General features: G+C 35.8%; 1 protein-coding gene across 1 annotated transcript in view; it reads left to right on the forward strand.

Moving 5' to 3' along the window:
* Positions 1 to 19,825, forward strand: part of Bmp5 (bone morphogenetic protein 5) — a 115,518-nt gene extending 95,693 nt beyond the window's left edge. The window contains exons 4-7 of the mRNA XM_051197967.1: positions 1,527 to 1,721; positions 14,748 to 14,824; positions 15,631 to 15,741; positions 19,621 to 19,825. Coding sequence (XP_051053924.1) covers positions 1,527 to 1,721; positions 14,748 to 14,824; positions 15,631 to 15,741; positions 19,621 to 19,770 — 533 coding nt within the window. The 3' untranslated portion in view covers positions 19,771 to 19,825. The remainder of the gene's footprint in view (positions 1 to 1,526; positions 1,722 to 14,747; positions 14,825 to 15,630; positions 15,742 to 19,620) is intronic.
* The last annotated feature ends 208 nt before the right edge of the window (positions 19,826 to 20,033 follow it).

Genomic DNA, 20,033 nt, shown 5'->3' on the forward strand with positions numbered 1-20,033 from the left:
TTTTGCTGCCAAAATATACTTTGTTAAGAACAAGGGCTTATTTGGTTAAATGCCATTGATGCCATTTTAGGGACTTGTTTCTCTTTTCTTTCTTCTACGGTTGGTTATGTCTTGTAGTGGACTGTGGTTGCTTCATAATTTTTGCTGAATAAATATTTTAAGAACACATGCACATTTCTCAAGGGGCAAGCCAGAGTCAATCATGCACATATTTCAAGTCATGTTATATATTACTCTTAAAGGATCAGTAACTTCATATCTAATATAGTAACTTCAGTAAGCCAGAGTAATTTCCAAGTAAAGTTACAGCACAAGACTAAATAGTTCTCCTTTGGGTGATTTCCATGGAACTAGAAAGCAACAATGGTTTTCTTTGTGTATATAGGTACAGAATATATAATAGGTCCTTGTATATTATATATATTTAGTTATAGACACACACACATATATGTATATAAAACATATAACTTAGAGTGACAATTGCTTTAAATTGGGAGCATAGTAGTACCTATGTAGTGTTTGTGGAATCATATTAAATAATGCAGAGGAAGTACCCAGAAAATCATATAGTATATTCACAGGAAGCACTCCAAACATATTGATATGGTTATAAATATTGCTACTCCATGGAAAAGGCATTACAAGACACCTCAGTTTCTAGAGTCTAGGATGCTCTGACTTGTAACACACTCTGGTTTCTCCCTCTTCTTTTGACATACAGCCACATATGCAGATTAACAAGGGTTCTAGATGTAAACTCAGTACACATCAAAGGTGAGTTCATGAGCACACTTAGGGCTTTTCCCTTTTTGGAGATTTCATTTGCATCTTCTCAAATCTTCCCAGTCAACTTTCAGTTTGTGGAAACTCACTGGGAGAGGAATTTAGAAAATTTCGTGTTTGTTTCACAATGTTTTACAATGAGCATGGGACTCACAACAGACCTGCATTCCCAGGAAAAGTCTCCCAGAATGGCATGAAGAATGTTAAATAGAGCAAACAACTTTGTAAAGTTTACTGACATAGCCAGAAGTGAGCATGGGGGAAAGGCTATCGATATTGACTTAATATGAGAAAGGCTAAAGCAAGCTGGAAAAAAGTAGATACACCCTGCAGCCATTCATTTCTTATCATTTAGAGAAAAACTACTGGGTTTTTAGTGCAGAAAAGCTCAGAGTTGACTTTGGAATCTATGTTGGATGTGGATATTTCAAGCTTGATGGTTAAGCAAATCTATTACTCTTAACCTCTCTTCCTGTCTGAGAAAGGATCAGTGAACAAGAGCAGCCATGGGATGTTACCTGGCGTACTTCTATGTGTTCTTTTCTGTGGTTGAATAATAAGACAAGTAAACAAACATGCCTGGGTATTTGTCTTTAATTATAAATATCAAGGTTTATAAGACTCTTGGTCTTAAAAAAATTCTAATAATGCTTAAATATTTTTCTCCTTTTCAAAGTATTGCAGAACTCACTCACACAACTTTATCTTTCTCACAAACCAAATGTTTATATGTTATGTCCTAGGACGCAGTATTAACGTAAAATCTGCTGGTCTCGTGGGAAGACATGGACCTCAGTCAAAACAGCCGTTCATGGTGGCCTTCTTCAAGGCAAGTGAGGTACTTCTTCGATCTGTGAGAGCAGCCAGCAAACGGAAAAATCAAAACCGCAATAAATCCAGCTCTCATCAGGACTCCTCCAGGATGTCCAGTGCTGGAGGTAAGATAAAATGAGAGTGACAGTTGTACCCAGAGAATTATTGGGTCATATGTTGCAAGTCAAGTTGCCACTATAAATTTGCCAGCTGTGTATACCTTCGTTTGGTATATTAAATCATCTGGTGATGTTTCTAGTATCCCCAGCATGTTTCACCAGTGAATCACTTAGTAATTCATTTAAAAATAACTGTGATGTGCCTTCATGTGTTGAAAGATTCCATTCAAATTAAAATCAAGCTGGCAGTAATAAAGTTATGAAACGGCTAAGTCAACTAAGTGTAGCCATAACAAAATGACACAACTTGCAGGCTAACTTCCCCAAGGAATGGTCAACCAGGTGAATTCAGCAAATAGTTCCTTTACTATTTACTTGTGAATCATGCAGCTTAGATTCTTTTAGAAAACAGGAACAGGGCAGACTATCAGAGGATCAAGGTGTGTTTGTATTTCCCTTAATTACCTGGGGGGCTGATACTGGAACTATCCAATCACATATACACGTAAAACTTTTCAGCAAAATATTACAGATGTACATCTGACATCAGTCTAATTTGATTTTAATCTATTCTCCTTTTGGTTGGAAAAGGAGCTAAAAGTGTCACTAATTAGAAAGTATGTAATGGCCAGTGATTTAACTCTGTGCATCATGCTGAGAAGGACCTTGGTTAGTTTAGGAGGCAAGCATGCTTTGTATAAGGCAAAATTGGCTGTAATTGATCTCTACATTATTACAAGAATCTATTTCCATCTATGAAAAATAACTTTGGGCCTTTACTAATCATAGCACTTCTCAATTTAGTAAAAAAATATTTGTTTACTGATAATGATGTACATAGGTGTCTTAACAGGCACCATATATATAGTACTTTGCTAGGCACAAAGGATGAGCAGAGTGCAGCCATGAATCTCACTAGCAGTATTTTGGTAAATTAGAAATATAATTTAAAATAATATTTGATATTAGTTTTTTTTTTAAATCTTCATTTTTCGAGGTTACTTCAAAGTAAGGAAAAAAAAAAAAAAAAAACTACTAGAACCTGAGATTCTCAAAAGGTGGAATTCATTCGACTTCCTGAAATGTAGTTGCTACATCAATTCATATGTGAAGAAACGGAAGCAATAGGAGAGAATTATATTTGGTACTACATTATACTGAATTAAATGCTACATATAAATTGAAACTTTCAAATAAAATTTCGCTGGAGTATAATGGTAGTTTTATGCTACTTTGTTAAAGATATTCACAAAATATTTAGTTTGGCAAGAAGCTATAGAAAATTGATTAAAATAACCTTCTAAGGCCCCCTTTTCCTTGCAAATACTAGCTTGTCAAAGATATACGCGCATGCGCACATGCGTGTGTGTGTGTGTGTGTGTGTGTGTGTGTGTGTGTGTGTGTACATATACATATATGCTGGGTGGTTTCTGATTTGACTGAAATGTTTTTAATTTAATATAGCACTTCACATCAAGAGAGGGGTTTTCTAAACCTTGAATAGAATAGTAAACATTTTTTTGAGGAAACTGGAAAGCAGAACACACAGCCATGCCTTTATTATTCGAGCTTGTAATTACTCTGGCAGAAGGTTCCAGCAACCGGAATCATCAAAGTCCTTTTCCCTATGGGCCCACTCTATTTATCTTCTCTTCTTGACCACAAAGTGACAAATGTACTTCTATAACCATAGATGAATAAAACACATGGAGCAAAAACCAGGAACCTTTTCAGCAGTTTCCCAACACATTTGGTGTATATGCTTATTATAATATAGACTGATATTTCCCTTTGCAGAGTTGGTCCTTGGCAAGCATCTCTGTGAAATATGTGGTAGATGGTTTTGAAGTTAGTTCATATTTTGATAATAAGAAAGTAGATGGTTTTCTGTGAGACTTAACCTTTCAATAGGTAATAAGCAGACTGGAAAAGCGTCATCGGATTTGGACTAAAAGCTGGGACTGAAGGAAAGGGAATGGTAATATAAACAGAACAATTTATATCTGGAGTGCTTGAAATGCCAGGTAAAATGTAAAATTATCCAAATAAAAATAATAGATGCGATAATAGTACCAGGCTTTCATAAGAAACAATGGAACAAGGGCTCCCTGACTAATTCATGGTGGAGGAAGGTTAAAGAAAGAACAATGATAGACAAAGGTTTGTCAATTTGCAGTTTTTAATGCATGTCATAAAATATTGGAAGTCTGAAAAAGCATAAGGCATAGGAGAATTAGAATCCAGGTCAGGTCATTTTGACTATTTTACTCAACTTTTTTTTTCCTGTTTCAAGGACATCTATAATGGACATGGTGGCACACTCACTTAATCCCATTACTTAGGAGGCTGAGTCTAGGAAATCCAGAATTCCAAGCCAACCTGAGCTATCTAGAGACCCTGCAGAAACATGAAAAAGGAGGGGAGGAGTGATAGAAAGAGGGAGGACAAAAGGAAGGCGTGAAGGGAGGGAGGGAGAAAGGGAAAGGAGGGGGAAGAAGAAAAATAAGATTCCTCCCTTATGACTTTTCAATGCTCTCTGTCCTTTAAACAAGCCTATGGGAGAGCCTAGACGAGTGTCTACCGCAAAATAGGAGCCCACCAATTACTAAATAAATTAACATGTTGTTTGCTTCTGGGAAACCAACTTCCACATTTAAGTGAACATTTGCAGAACCATTGCTTCCAGACTATTTGTGGAGTTTGACCCTGTCTCAGTTCCTTAGCAAGAACGTTGAGCAGCAACCCTCTAGAAGATATTGTAAGTGTCCTATTGCCCATGCACAATGACTTTTTTTTTTTAAAATTTGGTGGTAGATGAAGGAAGAAAATGCATTAGCAAAGTTTTAAACTAGCCATTCCTAAAGCTACAATGGCTTTAGGTTAATAAGGTTTTCAAAGAATCCATGGACCATGATGTTGCTTCAAGAGTTACATAACATGCTCAAAACAGCAGAGTATTAAGAGTCCGTGACAGCTAATAGGAAAAATGCCAGGTCTCAGCTCAAGCCAGAACTGCTGGAAGACATTTTATCACATGCTTAGTTCTAAGGATCCTTAGAAGTGGGTCTGATCATGTGGTGGTTTTGCCTAGAGTCTTGCTAGCTTCTCAGGGTAGTTATCTCATGTAGTTAATCCTAACACAAACATTCTACACTTATCCTCAAATCAAATAAACATATACAATGGAAATCTATGCCTTTTGAAACATATCAATCCCCAAAAGCAAATAGAATCAATTAAATTACCCAGAGTGCTTTATAATGTATTATCAGTAAAACTACACAATAAATTGGTATGTTTTGTGTATTTTAGACGTGATTTAGTCATCTTCCTAGCAAAATGACCTGATTATTTTTAAAATGTTGCAGTATTTCAATAATACCAGAATTAGTGTCGTTAATCACATCATTTTTAGTGAACATTTTGCTTGTTTGCAATTGAGGTCTCTAAAATAAATACTTTACTGAAAATCCTGCATTTCTGTATACAGAAAGGTATTTCTAATCTCAATAATTTAGGAATAATTTAGAAATTCAACATTAAAAACTGATTATTATGTAGATTGTGAATGTTTTAGAGACCTTTCTCAAACAATTACTCTGTAACATCTAATATACATGAGCTAGCCCTGTTTCTTTATTGATACGTTTTGTTTTCTATTGATTCTCATTTAAAACTGACTACATCACTTACGAGTTATATGGTTTTGGATATGACCACCAGGTGACTGTTGATCCTATTTCCTCAGTTTGAGAGTTTGAAAACAGGGGCTAGAGGTAGAAACAGCGAGCGGGAGACATTTGGGAAGCTTTTGTTTAGAGACATCTAGCAGATAGTTAGAGCCTAAAGTTTGTAGATAAAATTTTATGTCAGTGGCCTCTAAGGTATAGATGACATTTGTATGGTTACAGGGATGCATGGCTAAATAGAACTAAAGGAACATTCCAGGGTAGCTATTAACTTATTGACTAATGTTTTGTGCCATAAATTTATACCCAGAAAAAGCACAGAAGTCTCTATGCAAACAAATAGCAGCAACTCATTTGAGTTGGGTTGCATTTATTCAAATTGGGTAATTCACTAAGTGTAGCCTGTTTCCCTTTTCAGTTTTATCAAAAATTACCCTTAAGAACATATCAAATTCACTTTATTGAATAGTCTATCTTGAGCTTCCTTAGGACACATTAATCATTTTCTGTGAATAAATTAAATTTTTTGTCCTAATTATCTAGTTGTTCACTTCCCCTTTTCTTGTTTTATACTTATAATATTTAATCTATTTATATTTGACAAAAAAGAAAATACTCTATCATCTATCCTATCTTTGTGAGTCTAAAGTTTTATATCTAATTTATCTTTCATCATAATTATGGAAAACTATAACTATACACTCACCAACTCCATCAAAGACCCCAGAAGGATCTAGTATTATCCGAGACTCCTTTTCTTTTTGAAAGCTAAGAAAAAGAAAGCTGGAAGTCTCTTTTGCTTAGAAACAGAATTTCCATCATATAATTCATTCAAGCTGTTGTTACACTTTAATGTTAAATTTTATTTTGGATCTCTCTATGTATGTATGCATGTATGTGTATGTATGTATGCATGTATGTATGTATTCACTTCTGTCTACCATTTTACCATTTATCTATCATCTAGGTCTGGCATTTACCTTCTGTAATATCATGATACCTCTTAGATGAAAACATTGTTAATACACATATGGAGTTTTGACTTTCCTCAGTAGATTGTAATTCCTTTTACATTCAGGCCAGCCTATCTTCACTTGCCTTTTCAATAGTTAGTTTCATAACATTGAAACTTATGTAATCTTAGGATTTTATTATCTCATGTTTTTACCACCTATTTTATTGCATTTTCATTATTTTAAGTCAAAGATAAAATAGAATTATTTTAAACAAAATAAATTAATTTCACATTTTTTTTCTAGAAACTGGTCATGAAAATTTGCACAAATACTTAATATCTTCAATGTTAGATATTATTGCTACCTCCATTAAAAGAAAAACCAGAGAAATATTATAACAATACATATGTTTTAAGTAAGGTAGCTTTCTTTTTAAAATATTGGCTGGTACCAGAAATAATTTTAATTTCTATCATGACTCCATTTTTAATTTTTAACATTTTTAATATTAAAATATAAGTATATAATTTCCCTTAGTTTCTGGCCTCCTCTTCTTTGTTATTATTACACTTTTACACACACACCCATGAATATATAAATACAATATTCTGAGTCCATTCAGTTTAGTTGGTATGTACATGATTTTTGGGATCATCACTTGGTATTGGATAAGCAATTAGGGGTCTCATCCCTAGGGGAATATTCCTTAGTTATCTGAAGTGCTTTGTTTAGGGGTGGAAGGATTGTGAGAGAATTCATGTTCCATGTTAGTGTGTCTATTGTTGTCCTTGTTCAAGTCTGAGTGTGGGAGCTAGGTGAAGCTTCCCTGTCATTCTAGAATCTCACAGTATATATCCTGGTCCTCTGGCTATTGCAGTCTTTCTGCCTCCTCTTATTCTGTGTTTCTTAAGTCTTACATGTAGGAGTTGTTTAGAGATACATCCAACAGGGCTGGGCTTCCAGGATCAGCCATTCTCTGCATTGTGACAAGTTGTAGTTTTCTGTAATGGTCTTTGCCTTTTGCAAAGAGAAGCTTCTTTGGTGAGGCTTCAGAGTTCTGCATGTAGAAGTGTTTAGAATGTAGTTAGGAAGTATGCTAATTTAGTAAACTGGTGGTACTCCTGTTAATTTTCATGACCTCACTAATCCTGGGTAGTTGACTAGGGTTTCAGTACCAGCATGGCCACCCTTTTGTTGGATTAGTCTTAACTCCCATTAGGTAGCTAGCTATTGGTTACTCCTAATGTATAAGTGCCATTATTGCACCTTTGAGAATAACTTGTCCTAAAGATTGTTGTGGTTCATGGACTTCACAACTGGATAGGAATATTGATGCTTTATGTCATTGGCAGCTTTCTTAGCACTATCCTGAATCATGAAAGGTAGTCTCCAGGGAGGTGGCTTTCTGGTCAGATCCAACTTGGATCCTCAAAGTTCTGTATCCTATGTGTGTAGTATCATCAGCATCAAGAACTTACCTTAATCTCTGGGAGATAACCAAGGGCAAAATTGGGCTGACCAACAGTTCAAGAAGATTTCTTATGAGTGGTATTGGGTTTTTATTAGACAGACTAGGCTATTGAAGAACATTTTCAATCTAAATTGCTTAATTCCATTTAAACTGTACATCTATATGTAATTTGGGATAAACAAAAAGTAGTAAGATTCTTTATGGCTTTTCTAAACATCTTCACTGTGCTTTTTGTCTTCCTTCTTCTGCCTCTCAAGTGCTGGGATTAAAGGTGTGTGCCACCAATGCCTGGGTGGTACACTGGCTTTTAATATATTCCTGTATAATATCTTAAGTTTATTTTGTCTAACTATGTTTCCCTTTTTAGTTATGATGTATTAATTTGGATTATGTCTTTCTTTCTTGTAGTTAGTTGGACCAAGCATCTTGCTTACTTTCTTAAAGAACCTGTTCTTAGAACCATTGAATCTTTGAATTATTTTATTTGTTTCTATTTCTTTAATTTCTGCTCTGATTTTTATTTCTTGATGTGGATTTGGGTTTGGTTTGATGTTTTTCCTCATTCTTGAGTTGCATTGTCATTTATTTTTTGATCTTTCTTCTTATTTTTTTAATGTTGGCTCTTGGAGCTATAAATTTTCATCCTAGGGTTCCTTTTAATGTGCCCCAGAGGTTTTATTGTGTTGTGTTTTTATTTCATTTAGAGACAGGATTTTTTTTTTTACCTTTTTCTTGATTTCTTTTTTAACCCATTTACCATCCAAAAATGAGATTTTAATCTGTACAAGTTTGTGAACTTACTAGAGGTTTGTTTGCTGTTTAAGTTTTATTGCATTGTGGTCATACAGAATAGAGGGAGTTATTTCAAATTTTCTGTATTTTTTTAAGGATTTTTTTTTTTTGTGTGTGTGTCCCAGAATGTAGTCTCTAGTATAGAAACTTCCATGGCCTGCTAAGCATAATATATATTCATTGGCGTTTGGGTGGAATATTCTGTTTAGTACATTTGATGTATATCATTTAATTCCAATGTTTCTTTGTTTACTTTTTTGTTCAGAGAAGGTGTGATAATAAAATCACTTACTGTTAATGGTTTGATGTTAATTTGTGTCTTTAATTCCAGTAGTAAGTTTTTCTTTTTTAATGTGTTTACCAGAGTTTGGTGCATATATATTTAAGATTACAGTGTTTTCTTTTTTTAAATTTAAATTAGAAACAATCTTATTTTACATATCAATCCCAGTTCCCTCTCCTTCCCATCCTCCCATACCCTCCACTGCCCCCCCCCCCATCCTATTCCTCTTCTGCTCTCCAGGGTGAGGCCTTCCATGGGGGATCATCAAAGTCTCTCCCATCATTTTGGACAGGGCCTAGACTCTCCCCCATGTATCTAGGCTCCCAAAGTCCTTTTGTACACTAGGGATAAAAACTGTTCCACTACCAATGGTCCCATAGACTGCCTGGGTCTCTTAACTGACACCCATGTTTCTTGATTAATTGTTTCCTTTAGGAGAATGAAATGTCCTTGTTTATCTGCTCTGATAAATTTTATTTTGAAGTCTATTTTGTCAGATATTAGGAGAGCAGCACCTGTTTGTTTCCTGGTCCCATGTTATTGGAATCCTTTTCTCCATCCATTCACTTTAAGGTGAGAACTATCTTTAGGACTGAGTTTCTTGGAGACAACAGAAGGATGGATTTTCTTCTCCTAATCTATTCAAACCACCATTGTGTTTTGATTAGAATACTAGGGCCATTAATATTTGAAGTTATTATTGAAAAATTTGTGTTAATTGTAGTAATTTTGTTTGTTTTTTGTTTTTTGCTTTTAGTCAGTAATTAGAGGAGTTTCTACAGTCTCTTGGTTATGCTTCCTCCGTTTTTTCAGTCCAAAATATTTCTTCCTATGTTTTATTTAGAGTTGGTATAGTAGAAATGAATTGCCTTAGCCCATTTGGATCATGAAAAGCTTTTCATTTTCCTTCAACTCTGGTTCATAGTTTTTCTGGGAACAGTAATCTTGGTTGACAGTTATGGTTTTTAGAACTTGGAACACACTGCTTTAAGTTCTTCTGGCTTTCAAATTTTTCTATTGAGGTGTTAGCTGTTTTTTATTTAGGAGTTCTAGTTTTTTTCTTTATGTGTCACTTGGGCTTTTTCTTTAGCAACTTTCAAGAATATTTCTCTTTTCTTATGTAAATGATGTAATTATGATTTGCCTTAGGGTCTTTTCTGTTCTTGTCTAGTTGTTGGGGTTCTGTTTGCTGATCTTGTTTAGTTGGGGGTCTCTGTGTGGGTCTTATCTAGGTGTTCTGTGTGATTCTTGCATTCCTATTGATATGCTTTTTCTTAGTTTATGGAAGCTTTCTTCTATGGTGTTGTTGAAGATCTGGTCTTTGCCACTGACCTTTCATTTTTCTCCCTCATCTATGCCTATAATTTGAAGATTTCGTCTCCTGATGGTATCCCACATTTCCAGCATGTTTCTTTCCTGTGCTTTAAAAAAGTAATAATATCTGCTTGGTTGTTCTGGTTCCTCTACTTATCTTCAAGTCCTAATATTCTACCTTCTACTTGATCCATTCTATTTATAGAATCTCCCGATTTTTCTAGTTGAGTTACTTAGTTTTTCAATTACAACTTCATTTTAGCTTGAGTTCTCATCGATGTTTATATATCTCTTAATTGAATTCAGTTATTTCATTTAGCCTTATGCTTGTTTTTTTTTCTTTCATATCCCTCAGGTCACTTCAATTTCATCCTCTTTAATTTTATTGTGCTGTTTGTGTCTTCCTTAAATTCCTTGAATTCTTTGATAAAGTTTGTGATTTCTCTTTTAAGGTCTGTATCTTCAGTTTCATCTACGTAATCCTCATTGGAGAGCATTTCTAGCAGGACTGGTGAATTTCACGGAAGGGTGCACAATGTCTTGATCCTTTGTATTATTTTTATATGAGATCTGGTCATGTGATCTTCTATTGTTGGTTGTGTATCTGATGTGGACAGAGAAGCCTAGACCGGTGCTTAAGATGTGCCACCTGGCCTGGAACTGGAGGTTAGGAAAGATGTAGATTCGACTCACCAGGCTAGGTCAGGATCTTTTTTTTTTTTTTTTAATTTTTTTTTTAATTTATTTTATATAACAAAGTCCAATTAAATGAAAACAAACATTTATACACAATATTTGGGAATTTGGGCGTTGTTCTTTCCAAACTACTTCCTGCTGGTAAGGGGTGCTGTCATGGGGGATTCGAAGAAGATTTAGAAATCCTGGCTGTAGTCTGTAAGGCTGCTTTGTCCAGCTGTTTTGAATGTAGGACCACCTCTTACTCTGTTTCAGGCGGTCTGGCATGATCAAACCACATTAGTCTGGAAGGAATCTACATCTTTTCATTTTCTGTGGAAACAAAAATAGAAATCCTTTTCCCCAGTAACTTGTCCTTGAACTTAAATTTTGGAGTCAAAGCATTTTTTTAAATTTAATTTATTATTTTACATGTCGATCCCAGTTCCCCCTCCCTTCCTCCCTCCATCCCTCCTTCCCTCCCTCTTTCCCTCCCCCCTCCTTCCCTCCTTTTTACCCTCTCTGCCCTCTCACATGCACTCTAACCACCCTTCCCTCCCATCCCCCTACCCCAATTCCATATGTAGGGGAATGCCATCCAGTTGGGGTCATGTAGATCTGACAGGTCATGTGAAGTAGGGACTAGGGCTTCTCTCCTGTTTCTAGATTAAGGCAGTTATCCCTCCTTGGGGATGTGTTCGCAAAGTCCTTTTGTGCACCAGGGATACATCCTGGCTCCACTGTCTGAGGTCCCTTAGACTGCTCAGTCCTTCTGGCTGAGACCCATATTCAGGGGGGCCTGAGTCAGTCCCATGCTGGCTTCCCAGCTATCAGTCTAGTGGCCGTTAGCTCCTCCTTGTTCAAGTAAGCTGTCTGTATGTGTTTCTGCTGCATGGTCTTGTCCTCTCCATCAGCATCTGGGTTCTAGTTCGACTCAGTGTTTATGTATGGGTGTTTGATCCTGTTTCCAATAGGCATTAGTTGAGGACTCCATGGAGAAGTTAGTTGTTGATCTCACTTCTGTTTGTGAGTTCAGGTGTAGTAGGTCTGCTACCTGGGCAATGTACAGTCAAGTTAGGATCAGGCAGACTTGCCAAGCTTGTCCAGTGTATAGGATGTGTGGGCCTCTCTGAGCCTTAAGGATGGAAATAGCACAAATTGCTCCATGGTGATCAGAGTTTGGAGGAGTTGTGAAGGGGAACACAGATAGATTACATGTATCTTTATGCCAGGTGGCCTGTTCTAGTGGGTATGGAGTCTGATGAGTTACAAGAGGAGGGAAAGAGTCCAGGAGAAGGTCAAGATTCCTGGCAAGAAGCAATGGGCAGAATGGAGTTGGGTGGATTACTTCATTTGTAGACCTGGTCATCAACAGTAGAATTATATCCATTTCATTTAATCTCCTAAGGACTGCCAGTTGATATTTTTAAAGCTATAAATATCATTTCCTTGCCCATTTTTCCTGCAGCTTAGTTTGCCAACCATTGAGTATGAACCTAACTGCAGACTTTGCTGATTTGACTAAAATATTTACTTCACTCAGTGCCCATTAATTTTTATTTCTGACAGAATAAGCATATGGATAGAACTCTCCATGACGTCAGACTCTTGGAACAAGAATCCATTATAAACTTAATTCCTCATTATAATTATGTGATATATATCTCCCCTAGTATTTATGAAACTACATTAATTAAATGATAAATGAGATATTTGGCTTTTAATTTTATGCACTTCCTTTTTTTAATAAACATAAAATTCTAATAATGGTATCTATCTGCCTATCATCTCTATCATCTATCTATCTATCTATCTATATATCTATATATCTATGTATCTATCTAATCTGTGCTTGTGTATATAATGTATTCATTTACTGTTAATTGTTACAAAGACACTTGTTTATTGCCTGAATAGAATTGTTTGGAGTATTATTCAGATTAAGGTAGAAATTTCCCTGAAAGCAAGAGGACATAATCTTAAAATAAATTGTTGTCATTTTCACTATTAGCATACATACTTATTCAATTATTGCATAAGAGGAAAATCTTCTGTTCAAATTTTAATTACTATTCTGTTTTCTAAATTGATATCAAACAAATATTGATTTGAAATAATCATAAAGACAACTGGGTAACCCTTTGGTTTCTGGTGTGTGACTCTTTCATTAGTAGTTAAATTATTAAGTCAGAAGATGAAATAGTAACACAAACTTTCTTTGGGTTAATTACATTGCTCTTAATTTTCCCTCTTTCACAATAACTAAAATCTTTTAGAATGTAATTTGTAAAAGCTGTGTGCAAATTCCAGTGACAACATAAAAAATTCTGGGTGAAGTTTTGTGTTTTTGAAATATTTTGATTTATTTCAGATGCAAGATTAGAGTTTTATATGTATATTTAACTTTTAAAAAATATAAAATTTTAGTGTTTTTAAGGCATTTCAAAATATGTAATTAAACAATGTATCTGTCTTCAATTACTCATGGAAAATGGGAAATAAATTCATTAAATCTTCAAATGTTTATGAAATGTATATTATTTATCAATTACTATTTCTCATACTTGGCATACATCAATGAACTAGAGTTAAATATATTGCCTTGGTGAGGATTTATTCAAGGGATGCAATATAGATAAGAAGTAATGCATGTAACGAGTAAGTAATGACAGAGAATTTCACAAAGTGTAAGTGAAACACTAAATCAACCTAACCAAGATAAATGAGGACTATTGGGGTCAGTGATACAATATTTAAAAATACAAGTTAGTGAAGACTCTTTCAGAGATGGAGCTTAAAAGATACTGAAAGATACAGCAGTTAGCCATGTTGATGTCCTGGCAAGAAAATATCAGGAAAAGGATAAAACAAGTGTGAGGGACATAAATGAGGTCTAAATTCACCCCTCTGTTTTGCAGGAAGTAGTTCTTATGGCTAGGATGAGGTAAAAGAGGAGATGAATTTCTAGAAATGAGTGAGAGAGGTAAGGGGACCCATTCACACAAAGCCCCTAACCATTGTGTGGATGGATATTTTCCTTTTGGTGGTATTAGAACCATAGCAGGGTTCTTTCAGGCTAATGCATATTTAATTTGATAAAAGCTCCCTTAGCACTTTATTGTAAGCGGAGAAGGGGAAACTACTACTCAGGATACTGCAGTAATCCTGGCTAGTGATGGTGCATTGGTCCAGGAGCAATGATGGAGAGAATGAGCCAGTGGGTTTGAAATCTATTTGAAAGCTGTGTGGGTGATTTCCTGACAGACTGGACATGAGAAAGAAATGAAAAAAGGAATAGGTTTCCTGAGATTTTTGTTTGATTGATTTTTTTTTCCTGGAAATTTTCATTAGCCATGAATGAAGATGCCTAAAAGTGCACAGTGCACATGCTTTTAAGTGATGCTCAGAAAGTCAAAATAGAGTATCTTATACTGATGATACTTATTTAAGTAAAATCTCCATAGGCATTGGCATCTGTTCTGAAAGCACCTCTTCAGAAAATGGTATATGAATATGCACCACATATTTATGCTAAGTACCACTAATGTGGCTGAATTAATGAATGACCACACAGTAAATAGTACTCAGTGAATGACAGCACTAGCCTATGCCTGACATATGGTGGCAATAGAATTCTTTTTGGAACCTTATAAAGCAAATGATATTCTACACTCTACAAAAGTAACTCTACACTCTACAAAAGTTCTCAGTTAAGAGTCAAACTCTTGCTTAACATATATAATCTCCTCCAGAGACTTTATCCATAATCTCATAACAGAAATTGCATACCTCTATACCTAACAGGCAGTCATTTGTTTAAAACATACATTTTTGTTTTCCTTTAATTGGCAGATTATAATACCAGTGAACAAAAACAAGCCTGCAAGAAGCACGAACTCTATGTGAGTTTCCGCGATCTGGGGTGGCAGGTAAGATTGTTGAACTTAAGTGTTTCTTTTCTGTTTTTATCTCAAATCCTTAGCGAGTCATAGGCTTTGTTAGTAATTGTTCCAGTATAAGAATCATTTTTGAAAACTGTTCAGCATGTGGTTCAGGCACATCATTTTCATTTCCTTACTATTATTTCCTTATTGGAACACAATGAGTTGTGTTTAACAGCCATCTAAGGAAATATAGCATTCTTAAAGTTAACATTTAAGAATGGGTGAAAGCAGTGCTATCTTGTTTCTCATGAGTCAAGAGTCTCATTATGCACTTGTTGTCAACATTTATGCTCTGACTGAAGGAAGGCCTTGACACTGAGCCTGACCCAGCGAAGGCCTTGCCACTCCCATGTGTCTGAGCCACTAGGGTCCTTGATATGGCCATGCTCGTGTCAAAGCACAGACTCACTGAGGACTTCAGCCACTCCCCACCTTTTCTGGTTCACTTGAATGCCCTAAAGTTAATCATTTCCAGTTTAAACAAAGTTTAGAACGTTATTTTGTGATGATAGTTTTATTCTCAAACACAGAACGATTAATGTATACTACATTTTATATAGTTACCTCTTGGAAGAAATTAGAAATGATCAGTTGTTGTGAAAATGTCCATACTTTTGTTGTAAATTTCAATTAAAAATTAAAGGATGTAGGAAAAGCTGTACTTTTAGAATAACTGTTTGACTAAGAAAGGAAACTTACTCAGGAGGAATAACTTTAGTCACTCCTTAAGAATTATCTTTTTTTTTACTGTCACTTACCTGATATTAGTTTTTTGACTTTGTACATTTCAGGATTGGATCATAGCACCGGAAGGATATGCCGCATTTTATTGTGATGGAGAATGTTCTTTTCCACTTAATGCCCATATGAATGCCACCAACCATGCTATAGTCCAGACTCTGGTAGGTTCTGTGCTTATGGGGTAGCAATGGGTTATATAACAAACATAGTATAGAGTTGCTTTAAAGAAAATTTAATTATCAACCTCAAGTTCTTAAATTCCTTCATAACTTGCAGCCAGGGTTAACAATTGTGAGCATATGAAGAAATTCAGATCGTTTTAAGTCAATAACCTTGGTCTCAAAACTGATACAAATTCAGCTGAGAAAACTGAAGTAATTAATTACTATGCAGCAATGAGTTTTAAACTAGCAATTCACTAGTCATCTTTGCTGAAACATTGAATAACAGCTGCACTGAACCACATCTGAGAGATTTGACATAATTATTTCAAGCAAGTTCTTAATATACATTGGCATTACAGTCATTGAATATAATGTATAAGTAGTAAAACATTTCTATTGAGTTTTCCTTCTCCTCAGTTGCTCTTTTTTTCTGTCATTTTCTACTTCTATACTTCTAGATATGTAGCAATGATTAAATTTCTAGTAGCTTCAGCATATTTCTGTGCTTATGGTACTGAAGTGTTGACTCAGGGATCTGTGATTTTACTCCATGTAATGAACATCACCCAACCTCTCTTGACATACTGATGTGTCAGAGGGTAGTTTCTGGAAGATAGCAGTTTCTTAGGAGGCACACTAGATTGTGCCATATAATTGCTATGGGTTAATAATGAAAACCATGATTATGTATCTAGGAGGAAAAGCAGAGGACACAGTTGTAGAGCCACAGAAGACTGATAGGAGTGGAGTTGTGTTGCTGATTATAGAACGACCCCATTATGTGAGGGAGGCTTATTTAGTAACCTCTGCTCCAAACTCTTAGATTTTGTATTTGACCTCCTAAATTTACATTTCCCTTAATCCATTTGAACTCAAAAGCTGATGGACAGAGTAGCTAGTTTCTAAATAAGGAGAGATAAATATAATATAATATGATATAATATAAAAAAGAAATATAAACAGACATACCAAGTACTTAAGTACCTAGATGCTTACCTGCTAATCACTCTTGACTTAAAAGATACTGTAGCCTCTCCTGGCTTGTCTGAAGCATTTGTCTATGGTGGGTAAACATGGGTTTCATAAAAATTTTTAGAAATAAAATCAGGGAGAGGACATGAAAGAAAGCAAATTGATGTTTTAATAGGCAGTCACATATAAAATGTTCTTTTCATCTGGGCGGTGGTGGCACATGCTTTTAACTCCAACATTTAGGAGGCAGAGGCAGATGGATCTCTGAATTTGAGGCCATCCTGGTCTACACAGTGAGTTCCAGGACAGCTAGGGCTACATAGAGAGATCTGTCTCTCGAAAAATACAAATATTCTTTTTTTTTTATGAGATAGCCTACTTTAATGACAGTATGTGAGGCATAAAGTAAATCCCTGGGGAGAACTAAAGTCAGATAAGCCTCACTTCATAAATACTTCTTAATACGGGTTAGTATTCTTGAGCAATGGGGAGCATATAGGCTCTGCAAAGGTACTTCATCAGACTTCTACTGGTAGATTGAGAACAGTCATGCTCACTCTGTATGTAGTGACAGAAAGGAACAGCTACTGTTAGTTTATGTGCTGAATAGTTTTAAGTCACCTTGACACAAGCTGGAGTCATTTTGGAAGAGGGAACCTCAATGAGAAGATATGCACTGCCCCCTTCACCCCCAGATTGGCCTGTGGCCAAGTCTAGGATACATTTTCTTGATTGGTGATTGATGTGGAAGGGCTCAGGTCATTGTGGATGGGTCTTCTCTGGGCTGATGGTCCTGGGTGCTACTAAATAGCAGGCTGAGCAAGCCATGAGGGGCAAGAAAATAAGCATCATTTCTCCATGACCTCTACGTCAGCTCTTGCCTGCAGACTCCTGCCCTGACTTCCTTGGATGATGGATTACAAATTGTAAGATGAAATAAACCTGTTTCTCTTTAAGTTGCTCTTGATCATGATGCATTATCGCAACAGAAAACCTAACTAAGATAGCTTATAAAATAATGCTACTTCATTTCTCAAAATTCTTGATCTATTTTTGTTTTCATTTTTAAATTAATGATGCCTGACTATAGAAGCAGAATTTTGCTTTCTTAGATATGTAGCATATAGATCAAAATTCCCTCATGCTAAACATGAATACTGATTGAGAAAAAAATCCTGTCATTTTCTTTGTTTTGTTTTTCTTTTATAAATATATAAATAAGTATTTTAGTTCTTATGGCTATAGTGTAGAAGTGGTTTTAAGAGAAAACAAAAAGAAATCCTGATGTCAAGTTGGAAGACCTTCATCTGTGTTGCTTATTATCGTGGTATTGAAGACACATCATTGCAAGTCTCAAACTCCCTGGGCAAGGGTGTCTTTAATGTTTCTGGCGGTGTGTATATTCTTACCTTGCTCTGTGAAGGACATGGAATGAGAAGACAGGCATGTTAAAGAACAGCATGTTTGTGATAAATACGTTTGAAGAATCATTAAAAAACAATCCATTTTGTTTGGAGCAGATGCGTATTGAGGCTACCAAGGCCATTGAACCCTGGGGGTTATCAGTCATATCTGTGCCAGTCATGGGAGATAAAGCTGACAAGGGATAGAAACTGCATCTGAAATCTGTAAAACCTCTCCAACTTTTAGTTTTGTGAGGTCTTAGGAGATTTTGTGCGGTGTTCTTGCTCATATGCAGGGCTCCTATATCTTTTCAGCCAGAATACCATGAAACCAAGACTCTAAGAGGCCGTGTTTGCCTTTTTGTAGGTCCCTTAAGGCTCATCAGTGGGACTTCCCATAAACAAACTCCTTTGGGGGAAGGGAAGAGTAGGTGGGAACCATAATCTGGCTTCAAGTTCAGGTATTATAACCTACAGGAAAACTGCCAGTCTGATCGAAATGAGTACCAAAGTTTTATTTAAGCACTTCACTTTTCCATTCAGCAACATTTTTAGTTTTGTTGTTAAGGGAATGTATATTCAATTTGCAAACTATCTGGGCCCCTTTCTTCAGCTTCAGCTTGCTTTTTGGTAGTTTTCTAAGGATTGTATAGGGAAAGGAAAATGATGCGAAACTCCAGTCAGTGTGGTAAAAAATTTTATGAAGGAGAGTTGAAATAGTTGCTCTAAAACAAGTACCGGATTTTAAAGAAACTTTTTATTCTTCTCTCATACATTACATCCTGACCACAGTTTCCCCTCCCTCCACTTCTCCCAGTCCATACCCCTACCTCCCTTTTCCACACCAGATAAACTCTTCTTCTGTTTCCCTTATTTAAAAAAAAAAGGTCTAACAAGATGAAATAAGACTGGGCTCAAACCCTCATATCATGTCTGGATATGGTAATCCAGTAGGAGAAGGGTCTCGAGTGAAGGCAAAACCAGTATAGGTTTTATTTCATTGTGGATTTTAGCTTATCTTTACTGTGTAGGAGTAAGAGTTGGCACAATGTTTGTGATGCAGTGTTTAGCTATTCAATTACAATATCCTGCAGACTTAACATTTTCTGTAGTCCAAGTGTGTCTGCACTGACTTGAGCCCACAGCCTCTGTTATTTTTGTAGTGGACACAGAAGATACTTGGCCAGTTAAAGGAGGGCAGTGCTAAGTGTCATGTCATCCCCCACAAGGAAAATTCCACTGAATGTTCCATACAGAGCTTGCTTTATCTGATGGGCTGCATTTCAAGCCCCCAGTACTCACTTAGGACTGTCTGATTCTTAGTGATTGTTGATTGAGAATACATCCTGTTGGCCATCCCCACCTCCAGTCGTCTATTGTATATAAAGGATCAGATGATACAAATCATGATATAAGCATCATATTCTTAAAGCTGTAAATGAAGTGTTTACCCCATTTCTCCAAGAGCCACATTTTCCTTTGTATCTCCCGTCTTTGCTAGGTACACCTGATGTTTCCTGACCATGTTCCCAAGCCTTGTTGTGCTCCAACCAAACTGAATGCCATCTCCGTTCTCTATTTTGATGACAGCTCCAATGTCATTTTGAAGAAATACAGAAATATGGTAGTACGCTCCTGTGGCTGTCACTAGCGCTAAGGAATTGTGGTAATAACAAAACTGATCTGCACCATGTTTATGATGACAATAAAAAATGACAATAAAAAAGCAGATAAATGGGGACTTTCTTAAAATAAGCCCAAGCCATTTTCATCTCTCTATGTATGATATTATGTATATACACTTTTTATTTATTTAAGAATATGTATTCTCTTTTGGATGCCTTATCAGTAAAATCTATTTTAAAGGTTCCTATATTATATAATAGATTCCTACTCTAACTTTTGATGGGGTGT

The sequence above is a fragment of the Phodopus roborovskii genome, unplaced genomic scaffold (genome assembly GCF_943737965.1).
Source record: "Phodopus roborovskii unplaced genomic scaffold, PHOROB, whole genome shotgun sequence".
In the NCBI taxonomy this organism is placed as follows: domain Eukaryota; kingdom Metazoa; phylum Chordata; class Mammalia; order Rodentia; family Cricetidae; genus Phodopus; species Phodopus roborovskii.